The 14,826-nt window shown below is 46.8% G+C and overlaps 1 protein-coding gene across 10 annotated transcripts in view; it reads right to left on the bottom strand.

The window, feature by feature from the left end:
- DAB2IP (DAB2 interacting protein) overlaps positions 1 to 14,826 on the bottom strand; it is a 179,413-nt gene that overhangs the window by 95,796 nt on the left and 68,791 nt on the right. For all 10 annotated transcript variants that reach the window (XR_011338877.1, XM_069873518.1, XM_069873524.1 and 7 more), the window contains exon 3: positions 8,864 to 8,982. Coding sequence is in view for 9 of the 10 variants with exons in the window: in XM_069873518.1 (XP_069729619.1) it covers positions 8,864 to 8,982 (119 nt within the window). In the remaining variant the exon portion in view is untranslated. The remainder of the gene's footprint in view (positions 1 to 8,863; positions 8,983 to 14,826) is intronic.

Here is a 14,826-nt window from a genome sequence, read left to right as displayed (position 1 = left end):
ATCAATATATAAATCCCTTTTTATTTCTCCCTCTGCACATAAACATACAATGTAATGTGTTACTACATAGCAACCAACGCATCCATAATGGAACAAATCTCCCCATGCAGAAAGGACAGTGAAATATTAATTATTCAAGGTGGGTACAACAGAATAAACCACTCAGTACCGCCTGCAGGACCCCTCTGCAGAGAGACTCCTTTGGGGGAGACGCTCTGGATGGCTCAGGCAGGGCTGTGCGTGACCTCGCAGGCACCAGCACGGGAGTGTGGGGACGCCTCGACAGGGCCAACATAATCCCAGAGACACGTGAGCAAAGGGGATGGGCGGGTATCATACCTACGACTGTATAATTACTAATACATTTATATCACTTGGTGAATGAACACCACCCTCCTGCACACTATCAATCACGTACAATGCTCGCCACATCCTTTTCTCATTTAATCACTTATATAATACACGTGGATTAAAGCTAAATTCTTATTTCTGGCTTAAACTCAAATCAGTTAAGTATTTTTAAACAAATTACATTTTAATACCAGCTCAAATGCACTGGTTTAATTCAATTAATATCAGTTCTTGCTTCTTTTCATCACACCTGACCTGAATTTTGCTGGAGAGAACCAAAGTGAGATATTCGGTAGTTGTACTGAAAATTAAAATTATGAACTGTGCCAAGCAGATAAACAAGATCAGAATATTGGTATCGTAAGAACATACCCATATGTGAACAACCAACATGACATCTCCCTAATAACCATTCAAGAAGAGGCTCCAAATCACAAGATATCATCGCAGAGTGCAGTAAGGAGAGAGGACAGAGGAACATATTTTTCCTCCGTCTGTTTTTCCCTTTGCTCACAGCTGATGGATGAACTTGACACAGTTATTTTATATTCACAAGTCTCAAACATCATTATCCCCAGTGCTCTGTACAAGGAACTGCCGGCAGTGAGCTCAGCGCGCGGGCTGCCTCCAGCTACAATCAGCACATTTCTGTGCACGACCACTGCAAGATGAAATTGGATAACAAGATATACATGTCAAACATCTGCGCCTTCCACTCCAACAAAGGCTTGAAAACCTTGCCCACCTCCCTCGTAATATGTTCACTCACCACTCTCCGTCCCTCGCACAGATTTCCCAATCAAGGTTTTGCAGAGTTTCAAGAAAGAACAGAGAAAATCTTGGTTTTAAACCTTTCCTCCACCCAAAAGACAAAGACGTCCATTGCTGGCACTAACTGACAATTGAAACGACACAGGAGAGGACACAAAAATTCGATCCATCAAGCAACGTGTCTCTCCTATGAGATGGAAAATTCCATTTTGAGAGATGGAAAGCTGAGGCCAACGCCAGGTGGGAGCCCCTGCCCGGTGCCCGGGCTGCTCTGGGGCAGAAACGGAGAGCACGCTTTGACATTCTATCTCATTAAACGCCCCGCTCACCGCCAAGGGAAAGTCCTTCCTCTGCCTTCTCCCCATCGCTCTGCTGTCACACGAGCTGGTTCAGTGCCCTGACCAAACAGAAAATCCCCCCCAAAATAATAATTTCCCATTGAATCAACTCGCTGACCTTCCTAAGACTGCGTGACGACCGGATCTGCTGCAAGGGGGACATGTGGGCTGGGCGAATCAAGACTGCTCTCCGAGTTTAATGCCTTCACCATGAGCAGTTGTCACTGTGTGCCAGAACGTTTAAGCCTGGGACAGAAGCATCTTAATTTTTATTGTAAACAAAGAATAATTAAAAGAACAAACAGAAAAGTCTAGAACTAATGGAAAGTGTCTGCTGATCTAAAAGCTGTGGGGATGGAATTTTCTTTCTCTTTTTTTTTTTTTCTCTTGGAGAGTTTATTGACACGGAGAGTGACGCTGATGTAATTGCACTGAAATTCATGCATATGAAACCCTCACCAGGGCAGAGCCAAAACAAACGGCCTGTTTGGAAACACAATGTTAATGCAGCAGAGTAGCAGTGTCAGCCTTCGATCCAAAGAGTATCAAGAGACCACCAGCCACAACGCAACTCGACTGTCACCCTGGCTCAGAGCCCCTGCTGAACGGATACGAACAGAACTACCTGCTTGTAACCCCGAGGTGTTCACCGATGCCCCACGACGCCACCACATCAGCCAGGAGACAGCTACACGAGTCAATAACGTGCATGCAGACTGTGAGAAGAGGAAAATGAAAGCAAGCATCCTGCCCTCCATTAATCAACCTGATCTCCCGCTGCAGAAACAACGCCTTCCGATTGTCGGCATTTCCCAAGCATCCTTCGAGCTCTAACCATCTGCAGCTGGAATACAATGCTTTGATTACAAACGTCAAAAAGACAGAGCATAAAATTAACTTCTCTTATTTAGTAGGTTTAGAGAAATGTGGCTTCACGCTACACTAATTCAGTGCCCTCAGTATGAAAACTCCCCATTACGATGTCTCGTCAAATTAAACCCAACGATACAACGATGTCATCTTTATCCTCACACAACACACTATTTTGTAATTAAGCAGGGCAGCCAAACAATGGCCTCGCTTATAGAGAAAAGGTCAGGAATGCAAAACGTATTTTTGCAAGCTAATTGTAAGATGCATGAAGCCAATTATCCCGGCAATGCTGCATATGCCCAAGCAGGAAGGGGTTTAGAATTTTGCTACATGACTCCAAGTGGAGCCCAGGCGTGAGTGGTGCCCCATGGGGCGCTGCACTGCTCCTCTGCACTGACAGCAAGCCGGGAAGCGGAGAAACGTGAAGGTTATTAAAGTAATTCCAGCTCTTGGCCCTGCCTGAGACATTTGCCAATGGCTTGAAAAATTTCTGAAGTCTTTTTCCAAAGGATCTCAGACAGGGCTTCCCTGGTCAGTTAGGAAGTCAGTTTGAGTATGTGGGATGAGGAAGTAGCAGGAACTCTGCTGCCCTTAATCAAGAAGATGCGAAGCCCAGAACGCCGGCCAGGGAAGGGCTCAGGCTGTGCTGAGCCTCCACTAGCACTGCTGGAACGCCGTGCTCAGAGGACTGAAACCATGACCCCACACAAGATTTGAATCACACTCCTGCTCCAACTGCCCCTCATCAGCCGTTCCCTGCAGCTCAGATTGACTCCAAAGGGGAACGGATGCCACCCTTAGCACAGTGGAATTCCAAACACCTTGTAAAGAGGCGCTTTACATTATTTTTACAAAGCAGACCATTGGTCTTTCTTCCATCTAAAACATTATTTTTGTTTGTTTCAATGCCTTCCAAAAGAAAACTCCCAAATCCCCTCTTTCCGTTAAGAGCATTATCCTTTTAAAAATACTTGAATACCAGTTTCTAAACTCCCCAATACCATGCGAAGGCGATGAGGCACATAACAGTTTCTCGGAGATCCAGTAATTTCCTTCTGCATCTCTCCTTCAAAGCAGCTCTCGCCGATTTTACTCCAGCCTCTTTAAACAGCCATTAATTAGAGATCAGTAATTAACTTTCTGGTTCAAGAAATATTTTGCAAAGGAACCCCATTAAAAGGCTGATTTGCATACTCCAAGACAAAGCAGCCTTGATCTAAATGCAGGTGCTACACGAGGGCAGTCTCAGTCCCAGGGCTGTCCTTGAATCCTTCAGCTTCCCGGCTGCAGGGGGTGGGAGCAGATGACACCCTCTTCTTGGGAGAGCGGGCATCGTTTCCTGCTGGATGCTCCCCTTCCTGACTTCGCAAGCTGTTTTCACATTCCAGTTATTGTTGACTGTGCCGAATGGTTTCCCTGTACAGATTCAGCAGCGTTTCCTCAAACTATTTCCATTAGCATGGAAACCAGAGGCCCCCGCGCTGCACTTAACACACAGTGAGTGTCCCCCTTCACCCTGCACCTACTACTGCAAGTCTCCTACCTAGAGAGTTCCTGGGCTCATGCTGGTTAAGTGTGGAGCCAGAAGAGAGAGCAAGCTCTCCAGCATTGTTCACACAGATCTGAGAGCCCTTCCTGCATCCTAGGGTCTGCTGGCATCCCAGTTCTGCAGGGTGAGTCATTCCTCCTTCCAAAGGAAACAGTGACTTCTTCATCCTTTGTAATGCCGCGTTCTCACCACACTTAACCCATTTCATCATGCCTAAAAATATTCGGTGTATCAAGTTTGTTTGTAATAAACAAAAGATGATTAGATCTAAAAAGAACTCACAAACTAAGTTTACTCCAAAGTACAGGCGATCATAAGTTATTGATGCCCTCCCATTGCATCAAAAAAAGCTTTATCAAATTAGAAAACCCACACAGACTGCATTAGCGCTGGATCAGGAATTAAAGGCACCGCAGTACACGACTCACGCTTTCTCTCCCCTCTGTGGGTTATAAGCAATATTTGATGGGATTAAAAACAAAAGCAGTTTCAGGAGGAGGCAGCAGCAGTGCAAGTGGTGGCTGTTATTAATGCACGGCTGTGCCCCTTCCAAGGCTGAGGCTCATTTAACAATCAACCATATGCTCAGACTTTTGTAGTGCCAAGAAAAGGCTTAAATAGAATGAAATCTTCTAGAATTAGGAAAAGAACTCTGCAAAATAATTACAAATGCTGGTAGAATCATAGAATCATGAAGGTTGGAAAAACCCTCTAAGCTCATCCAGTCCAACCATCAGCCCAACCCCACCAAGCCGACTAAATCATGTCCTGATGTGCCACGGCCACACAGTTTTTGACTCCCCCGAGGGATGGAGACTCCACCACTGTCCTGGGCAGTAACTGAGAGTCCCTTAATACTAAATGATTTCTGGGTGCAGTGGGGAAATGCACCCCCAGGAAGGACCACCTTGGGGATTATGTCAGCACACAGGGTTACGCAGAGCACCCGTCATCCACCAGATCAGGAAACTCCAAAGCCGTCCCTGCCCTCTTGATGCTGGGGTAAAATCAGGGCAGCCTGTGCTGGTTCAAGAGGAGATGGGATCACGCTGATGTATTTAGATCTGAAAACCCAACCCCTGTACAAAATGGCTTTCTAAACTCCTGACAAACTGTCAGAAATTATTTTCTAAGGGCCACTGTCCCAAAGTGACAGCGGGGATGGAAAAGGTCACTACAACAGGAGGGCAGCCAGAGATGTGCTAACACCAACAGGTAACGCCTGCAATGGAATACACTGCTCGCGGTTCTCTGGCTCAGCCCCCCATGTCCAGAGCCCACAGACTTTGCCCATCACAAATTTTGTAGCAGAAATCTGAGTTCAATTAAGAAAAATTCCCCCTGCCATATGCTTGAATTGTGGGCTGGTTCCAGAGAGGTTGCTACAGAGAGAACCATCTATGCTCTATGATAAAACCTTTGTTAGCTGCTGTAGTAAAGATGCATTGTGAGCAAAAAGCCACTTTATCAGAACCCTTCTGAGCTCCAACAGCAACCTGAGCAGCCAACAAACTGACAGCACTCCTCCCACAACCCTCCTTTACTCTCGCGTCTATATAAACTGACAGTCCCAGGTGAATGCACCTCACACAGAAGCAGCTCCAGTTGGTCCGAGTTTGCATCTCCTGTTCCCCATCAATAGCTTTGTTACTGCCACTGTCACAGGGCTCCTAAAACAAAACCAGCAAAAGGCTGGCAAAGTTTGGCCAACCACTCCAACGTGAACCCCAAAGGAATTTACTTATTCCACCTCTTTCAGACACCAGGTCTCTTCTCAGGTGACATAAAACCCAACATGATGAGAAACAACCATGTTTCTTCTAGAACGTTAGCTCTGCTTGGCTTTAACCAGCGTATTTTTCCGACAGAACCCTTTGAGTAGTTCTTCGTATGTTCACTATAGAGAAAAAATGTGTGGCCAGGGCTTTAGTGAACCACAATTCCCTAAGTTTCCATAGTTGCTCCAAATGCACATCCACCCACACCCTCCACGGCAGAAAGCGACGGCAGCCAGGCCGTGGGGATGAGACGCTGGCGGATGGCGCATCAACTCGACAAAGAACCCCCTTCCCCCATTTCGGAGCTGTCGGCTCCTCCCCAGGACACAGGAGCCGCCTTTCACAGGAGCAGCTCTGCCAGACTCCCCTGGAAACCTGGCTGCTCCTGTTGTGCCGAGGCGAGGTACAAACCCAGGCTCTACTGACCCAGAATTAACCAGGCGATGCTGAACTGATGGCATGGAGACATCTCGTGACTTTCCCAACGTTTAATGTTTTCCTGTGCTATAAATCTCACGCTGTACACGCTGTTCGCTATTGTGGAAGATAATATTTTTTCCATTTTTAATTGACACCACGTATTGAAATGCTTGCATTAATCAAACAGAGGATAAATAGCACAGATTTGTGTGTCTATATCCTCTGCTCTGCTCTCCCCACACGCCCCGTCCACACACGGCTGTGCCTGTTCCATGTATCCATGAACATTCGCTGCACACAGCAGGGTAACCAGGACATGCAAGAAAAGGAAAATAAAAGAAACTACAAGGCATGACAGTGCCCATTTAGACACACAGAAGCCAAGTAACAGATTCATTTATGATCTGCTACATCTCAATATTTCAACTTGCAGCGCTTTGACTGCATTTATTGCACTATTCATTTTCGCTAAGGCATCTCCCACAAAAAATTGTACCAAGCCCCAGAACAGAACGCTGTTACAATGGTTCTTGCCATCAGCAAAGAGCAGATCGTGAACAATCAGCTTGGATACAAGATGGAGTCAAGAATCAAATATTTAAGAGGCAAATATCCAATACCAGATGCTGCTTTGAAACAGTTCTGGGATTTTGAGACAGACAAGGAAGCACAGCACAAAATAGACAAGAGTGAGCTAAAAGACTCAATCCTTTTCACACAGAGAAGCGAGTGCATTGTGCATTTTGGCAGATGTGGATGGGGATGTTCAGGAAGATAAAATTATCTTCCATAACCAAAACCTTGATGCATGCCTGAGAAGCCCAGCTGCTGCTTTTCTTTCACCTCTCTGAGAGCAACGGTACCAAAGGCCAAGATCTCCTGCAGAAGGATACCTGCTCACCTTATACCTTATGATGAAGGCTGGAGGACTACAGCTCACTGTCCACAGCCACCTCGCATCAGGCAATTCCCCCGGATGAGGGACGTCTCTGTATCACAGATTACATGCATCCAGAAGTGACACCTGCCTAATAGAAGCTTTTCATTTTCCATTTCTAAATAGTCATGTAAGCAAATCCTTGGGTTTTATTCAAGGCTGCCAAATGCCACCTCTCCTCTGACTCACCCTTTAAGACCTACTCTGAAAATGCCCCGAATCTCTTTGAAGAGAAGTTGCAGCGAGCCTGGCTCTGTGTGAGGCCACTGACCCGCAAGCTCCAGGGCTCTTGTGCCGGGAAGGCACAGTGACTGCAAGGCTTAATTCAGGAAAATTACTTTGGCTGTAGGGCCAACTGCAACATTAATTCCCGTGTCCTGTTCTGCCCATCCACAGAAAGAAAGAAAACTCACCTAGGGAGAGAGAAGGCATTGTCTAATCTGCCTGTTCCTTGAGTGAAGCAGCAGCACTGTAGGCAGATCCCCGGCCGCCCGGCCACACTCATTTCTCTTCCATACGGAACACAGTGCCCTACTTTGAGCATCTGTGAAAACTGCAGCACAGGAATCAAATCAGCTCTGAATTCCCAGATAGTAACCCCTGGACTGTCACTGCACTGACCAGCACAACCCTTCTACTTGCAGAATCCAGGAGGAAAAAGCTTAGGAGGAGCCGTAATAAGTCAGGTAAGGAAAAATCCAGATCGCCAATTGTCATTTGCAGCCTTCACAAATGTGCAGCCCCTCCAGTGAGTGACACAGCTAAACCAGAGTCAAAGTTGTCATTTTAAAAGTGAAGCATTTACTCAATGAACTCTAAAGCACCATCTTGATATTTTAAAATGCCACTGCCACAGCACAGTTCCATCAGTGTCTGTCTGATTGGGTGTATTTTTCAGACACAGACTTTTCTTGGCACTTCAGTACTTCTGTGTCATCCCCACAATGATTCACGAAAGGTTGAAAGATCTTCCTTTTGGAAGCAAGCCACCAGTTTGTTTCTGTGGCAGGTAAAGCAGTCTATCGTACCCAACTGTGACCTTGATCTGCATGTGAATTTACACACAATTTACCTAGAACGTGTCCCTGTCTTGTGCCCACACTGACATCAACCCACATGTACAAGAATACAGACAAATCCACTAGAGCTACTTTACTTTCTAAGTCAGCTGCAGACTAAAATCAAGGTCTCATTTCCCTTTTATTTCACTTGCAATTTTCCCCAGTACTGACCACCCCACAGTAAATGCTTCCCTGATCCATCTGCACATTCTCTGCAACGCAGCCCTCCTGGCCTGAAGGACCCTGTCATGGCTCAGACAGAAAAAGCTGCTTCGGCCACACGCCGAGAATCCATCTCAGTATAATGACAACAGTCACCAGCCACGCTGGAGGTGTGTGCGTGCAGCAGGGGGACAGAGGGATTTGGGGAGATTACGACTGTTATTGTTCTATGTTATTGTTTGTATGTGTAACCCAGTAATGTTCCATGTCGTCCAGTGTGCGAGCATCCCTCCCTCCCTCACCCGCATCAGCTGGCGTTGGCTGCTGCATCTCTGTGCTATTTATATGCTGGTGCATCAACTTAGGATTTATTGGGGAAAGAAAGCAGAGCAGTCGGGCTTCTCGGTCCACGTTATTTAACCTTAAAAGGGAGGGTTTGCACTGTACACTTGCCAACAAATTAACATTAACCCTCTCACAATTAAGTAAGTCTACTTGTATCGCAGATGTGGCTCTCGCTCTGAATAAGATAAGCAAAACATTACCAAGACCCGGAAAAATCAGTATCACCCTTCTCTCTCTCTCACCCCCTCCTCGCTGCCCTCCGAGAAGCATCCCCTTACCTTTCATTGTCCACACTCCTGAAGCCAGGTAAAATGTGCCGGAAGCTGCTATTCCTATCGAGCTTCGGTTGGCTCTTTGTCCTTTTGATGGAGCCTTTAAGCCGGCGGCTGAGGAACCCCTGTGGGGTGAGACAAGAATACTAAATTACAACAAAAAAGGCAGAAAGAGCGAGCGAGCCGGGAACCTGCTCTCTTGCACCGAGAGCAGCCAGGCAAATTGTCCTCTCCAGCTGCCTTCACGTGCGGCTGCCGGCAGTGCCGCCGTCCGCCTGGCTCCCCAGCTCGCAGCCAACATCTGCTCCCAGCGCTCGCCGAGGCCAGGGCGCTGCGTCGGCGCGAGACTCCCCGAAGCCTCCGTTACCCTGGCAACCATCAGCTCACATAAAAATACTGTCTGAAAGACAAGACTAGCACATCGCGACTCCCGGGGAGAGGCGAAGCTGCGGCGCGGGGCTGGGGCTGGCCCAGCAGGCACGGGTACGAGATCCCTGCTCACCAAGCAACTGGGGGACGGGCCAGAACTTAATTACCTGACCAAGAACCCCCAGACTCTCAGCCACAGCTGGCAGAACCGGGCTGAGGTGTTCTAGTACACATGAAAATACCCTCTAACACACGCACCGACACAGCCTGTAGACTGGCAGCTATGGGCTCTACTTTGCAGAAGGAAGAGATCCTTGCACTGAAGATACAGAGCCCTCTTCTCCGCTCTGCCTCCTCCCTCACAGAACATCAGTCACAGCTCCTGTAGTGCTCCGCACCAAAGCCAGCACTAAACGTTTTAATAGCAAAGCTTCTAATGTCTTATTTGCTTATTGTTAGGAGTTAATGTTCTACATAATCTGAACATTACGTTTAATCTCTTGGCTAAATAAGGCAATAAAAGTATAACATGACTGTGGTGTCCAGCAGTTACAGCGTATGAGAATGTTCTTACTGGATCGAGCCCGTCAGCTGGAGAAAGTGTAGCAGAGAAGCCAGGATTTGGGGGTGAAGCCTGAAGAAATGTTCCTGTTACACGCTGTCACACCAAAGAAATGACCTGAAGGCTGGAACACCTCCCATCCGAGGACAGGCTGAGAGAGTTGGGGTTGTTCAGCCTGGAGAAGAGAAGGCTGTGGGAGACTTTAGAGCAGTTTCCAGTGCTGAAAGGGGCTCCAGGAAAGCTGGGGAGGCGCTCTGGATCAGGGAGGGCAAGGACAGGACGAGGGGGAACAGTTTCCAGCTGAAACAGGGGAGACTGAGATGAGATCTGAGGAAGAAATGTTTTCCTGTGAGGGTGGGGAGGCCCTGGCGCAGGTTGCCCAGGGAAGCCTGGGCATGAGTCTCAGCTGTTTCTCCAGTCAACCTTGAGGACAGATATCAGTCACGTAGCCTTTAGCAGCTTCCTTTGATAAATTAATACCCTTTGTATGTCTTGCAGGAAGATAATCACAGTCTAACTTATACCTAGCCTGTCATTTGTTCGAGCTATTTAAACACTCTTTCCCACCTCAGATAGTCACAGGCCACATTAAGTCTTTCTCAGGTTGCAAAATTCCCCGAGGCAGCGCGTGTGGCTCTTGTTACAGGAGTGACTTTCCTGTTTGCCAGTGCCTCAAGCATTTGAAACATCCAGATAACCAAAGGTGTTTCACATTTATTAAGTGCCACTCTACTTAAAAACGAAGTACATAACACACATTCATGTGAACTGAATATTTCTCTGGGAGCTGTTTGCATGATTGAAATACCACGGTGTGCACAACCCAGGCCATCCGGCCACGCACTCTGCCGCCCTACACAAAGCCAATGCATAAGATGAAGGCCTTGGCAAGAGTTTTTTGTCTGTGAGAAATCCCTTTAGAGAATTGTTACAGTGTAAAGAAACACAGCTATGAAATAGCAAGCTTGAGGATTTGCATCATCTAGAACATTGCTAAGATATTTCCCTCAGCCCTCAGACCTTAGCCAGCCTCATACTCGTGATATCAACACGCTATCAGCCTCACACTTATGGTATCAACGTGATATCAGCCTTGTACTCGTGATATCAACAGGATACCACCCTCATACTCATGATATCAACATGATATCAGCCTCTTACTCATGATATCAACTCTTCAGGCTCTTGTTCTTCTGGCCAGATCAGCCCCCTGGCTGCCTGCTATGGAGACTTGTCAATATTTGCTGTGAAGGGAAAAGATCAAACCGGCCAACCGAGCAATACTTAACACCACTGGTGAGCAGGTTTTGCCCAGAAGCAAGAGGTTGGACCTCTTTTATCACTCCAGCCTAGCCACAAACATGTCATCATATTATCAAGCCACTTCTTCAAACCCAGTACCACCTTTGAACTCCAGACAGGGAATTGATAAGGAAAGAACCAAACATTTTCTGCAGCAAATGATCACAGCTTCCCTTCCCTACATCTTGTATTTCACATCTCGACAACTATTAGGCGATTTGTGCAGGATTTGGAAATGAGAATGTAGGGCTGCAGTAAGCCTTTACTTTCCTTCTGTTTTCCATTGTGTTTACATCCATTGCTACTGGGAGATCGCACTGTGCCACTCGCAGTTTTCATTGCCAGCCTCCTTGGGAGAACGTCATGTCAGAGATTTTAATGCTGATAAATGACACTGCTATAGCAATACTTTGCACCTCCACAGCGTGTGCCAGAGATCAGAAAGTCTCACATGTGAATTAGTAGCTCCTGAAATGTTCAGATGGGGCAAGGAAAGAGTGAGAGGAGCTGGTCTTCACAAACACAGAAGAGAGAGAAGCTGACCTAGGGTGTGAGCACCGCGTTTTCCTGGTGAGATCATCAGAACATCATCCATTTCTTCTTCATTCATGACTTTAAACAATATTTGATTCTGATCTCCAGACAAATGAGGCTAATCCTGCCCTATGAACATGCCTACCCCTCCAGCCTCACTGCATTCTTGGGAGTTCCAGTAATTAAAGTATTGCCCTTTATATTACATGGTCTTTGTACGCTTTTAAGTTTATATTGAGAGCTGCCTAGGGCAGAATCCCATCTTCCTATGCGTGGGCAGCATTTACCACCAAAAATACCTTAGAAAAGATTAAACTACTAACTTAGGAAGGATTCGTTCAAAAAATTAATAGACTGGATGAAATGAGAATAAACAGAAATCTGCAGAGCCCTCAGAATTTGCCACAGCAGAAAACCACAAGATGCCCCAGCGTGTGGTGCTGAGCTGCCTGCACAGCGCAACGTCCTTCCCCTGCGCCGCACCGCGAGGTGTAGACACGGCAGCTCAGGCACAACCAGTGCAACATTTGCACAAGTGAGAATAACACTCCTGCTCCATTTCGTACCCATCTGTCTCTGTTTAGCCCAAACGGCTTTTCAAGTTCTGCTGGAATACAATGAAGTAAAACCCAGGCTGATATAAACTGCCTTTGAGGCAGCGGACATAAATAACTCATGAAACACCCTTTAAAGTGTAAGCAGAGGTATGAGCTGTATGAATTCATCCCTGGCACAGCCAAACTTCCGAGGAAGAGGAGATACTTCAGGGTCTTTGGAGTGCAGAGCTATTCTGGACAAGAACACAGTAGCATGAAACCCGTACGGTTGCAGGGGAATTTACCACCCCCAAAGGCCACAGCGGCACAGAGCTCACCCAGCCCAGCTAGGAAAAGACACACCGAGCTCACGCTGTGCAGCGAGTTTGCTTTTTTAAGTGCAAGAGCCTTGCTTTTCTTGTTTTGTTTGTGCAGAGCTGACTCTGACATCCTCACGGCTGGAACACAATCGCTCTAATCAGAAGGGCTGACTGAAGTTATAATGAGACGCAAAGAGCGAAGGCAGAACAAACCAAAACAAATCCTTTTGAGGAATGGCTTAATTACAGCCACTGCTACTTAAGCTAAAACAGGACAGGCACAATCCAAAACAGGACAATTAACTCTGCTCTGATTTGGGCTGGTTTTCCTTATGTATCTGAACAATCACGAAGTTTGATGCCATCGTCTCGCTGCAGCCAGAGCAAGGTGATGAACTCTCAGTTTAGTTTTGGCATTTCCAATTACTCTGGAGCTGGAAATAATCTTCTGTTATGTTGCAACATTTGGATATTTTTAATATTGTAAGACTTTTACAGCATATGTGCAAACCCATCAAAACTGTCCACCTTGCAGGAGGCAGGAGCTGTGTACTTCCACACAACCTCAGCCAACACTAAGAAAAGTGGAAAGGAGAGAAAAAGGGAGAAGCACAAAACTTGAGTCAATTATGAAAGACGGCAAAGCCTTGAGCTCCTGTTTTATTAAACACAAAGCACCGATGCAAGTCTGGAGCTGACTCCCACACCATTAATGTTCATTCGCAGTGAACCCACATGGTACAGTTTTAAAGGTAAAACATCAGCACCATGGAAACACGATGTATATGAAATAAAAAACAGACCAATAAATCGAGCTGGATGCATGGCGAGCAGCTTGGGGAGAGCCCCAGCAGCTCCCAGCATTTTCTAACTGCAACGAGCAAGGGAAACGGGGGCTGCCCAAGCACACACGGAGCAAAGAGGAGAGCATGGCAAGGGTTTGAAGATGAGGGCTGGGAGATGTTGGTCACTGATGGAGAACACAGAAGTCCTGGTTTATGCTCTTATCTGAAGTTCACACAGAATAAAGACTATAAAGACATATCACAGAACTAGTGAACAGATGGGGTTATTTTTAGAGTCCTCCCATATCTTTTTGTTTCAGTTCAAGCAAATCTCAACTACGGAGGACTTGGGAGGACTTCAGAAATTTTTTCACTACTCATAATCATGAAACTGCCATAAATACTCACCACAAGTATAAATGTGTAATGCGGTATTTCACAACGGGTGTTCGTTTTTGCTGGTATATTAGGAATAAGCTTACAGCTATGAAATTGGGAGTAAATCTTTTCTACTAGACCGGTCCTTGTTCTGGGCTTAGGGTCTTTTTTTTTTTTTTAACTTATTTAACTCCAGAATCAGCTTCCCGCCCACCACTTTTTCCTCTGTTACTTGTTCTCTATTTTATTTCATAATCCTCAGGACACTTCCCATCCATCCTGGGAGAGCCAAAGAGACACACAGAGGTGACGTAAGGAGCTCTTACGTCTGAGAAAGTAACATCCCCCAACCACCAACTTGTTCTGACTGATGTTACCTTAAAACACTATTCTATAGTGGTAAGGAAAGCCCCCCAGGACACAATTGTTGCAGAATGAGGATAAAACCCAAAAGAATAGAAAAATTGCTGCAAAAACACTGTGCGTCCAGTGATAGATGGCAACAGAGCCTCAGGTCCTACTGCTCCACATGCTGTGACTGGACTTGTGCACCGGAATCAAGTTCACAGAACGATAGTGTGATTTGCATTGGAAGGGACCAACCCCTGCCCTGGGCAGGGACACCTCCCACTGGATCAGGGGCTCCAAGCCCCATCCTGCCTGGCCTTGAACCCCTCCAGGGATGGGGCAGCCACCCCTGCTCTGGGCAACCTGGGCCAGGGCCTCCCCACCCTCACAGGAAAACATTTCTGCCTAAAATCTCATCTCAATCTCCCATCTTTTAGCTGAAAACCATTCCCTTCATCCGATCCCTGCCCTCCCCTGATCCAGAGCCCCTCCCCAGCTCTCCTGGAGTCCCTTCCAGCAGTGCAAGCTGCTCTAAGGTCTCCCTGGGGCCTTCTCTTCTCCAGGCTGAACAACCCCAGCTCGGGAGAGTTAGAGAATAAACACAGAGATATGGAGCTCAAGCACACAAGAGGGGATGCGTGTGAGCCAGGCCATGAAGCAGCCCTGGAATGTGAGCCGGCTCCTGTTGGCGAGCGCTGCTTAGCAACACTGCCCTGCTATGGCAGAAGATTAACCGAATTTGCAGTGTCATTGGAAACACTTAGTTCAGTCCATTTGAAAAATCAGATGGAGATGAACTGAAGTCCCACAGGTCACCAAAGGGACAGTGCAGGCC

This window comes from Phaenicophaeus curvirostris, chromosome 20 (genome assembly GCF_032191515.1).
Source record: "Phaenicophaeus curvirostris isolate KB17595 chromosome 20, BPBGC_Pcur_1.0, whole genome shotgun sequence".
NCBI classification, from domain to species: Eukaryota; Metazoa; Chordata; class Aves; order Cuculiformes; family Cuculidae; genus Phaenicophaeus; species Phaenicophaeus curvirostris.
The sequence above is the reverse complement of the archived record's forward strand: the minus strand, read 5'-3'. Positions and strand labels throughout refer to the sequence as shown.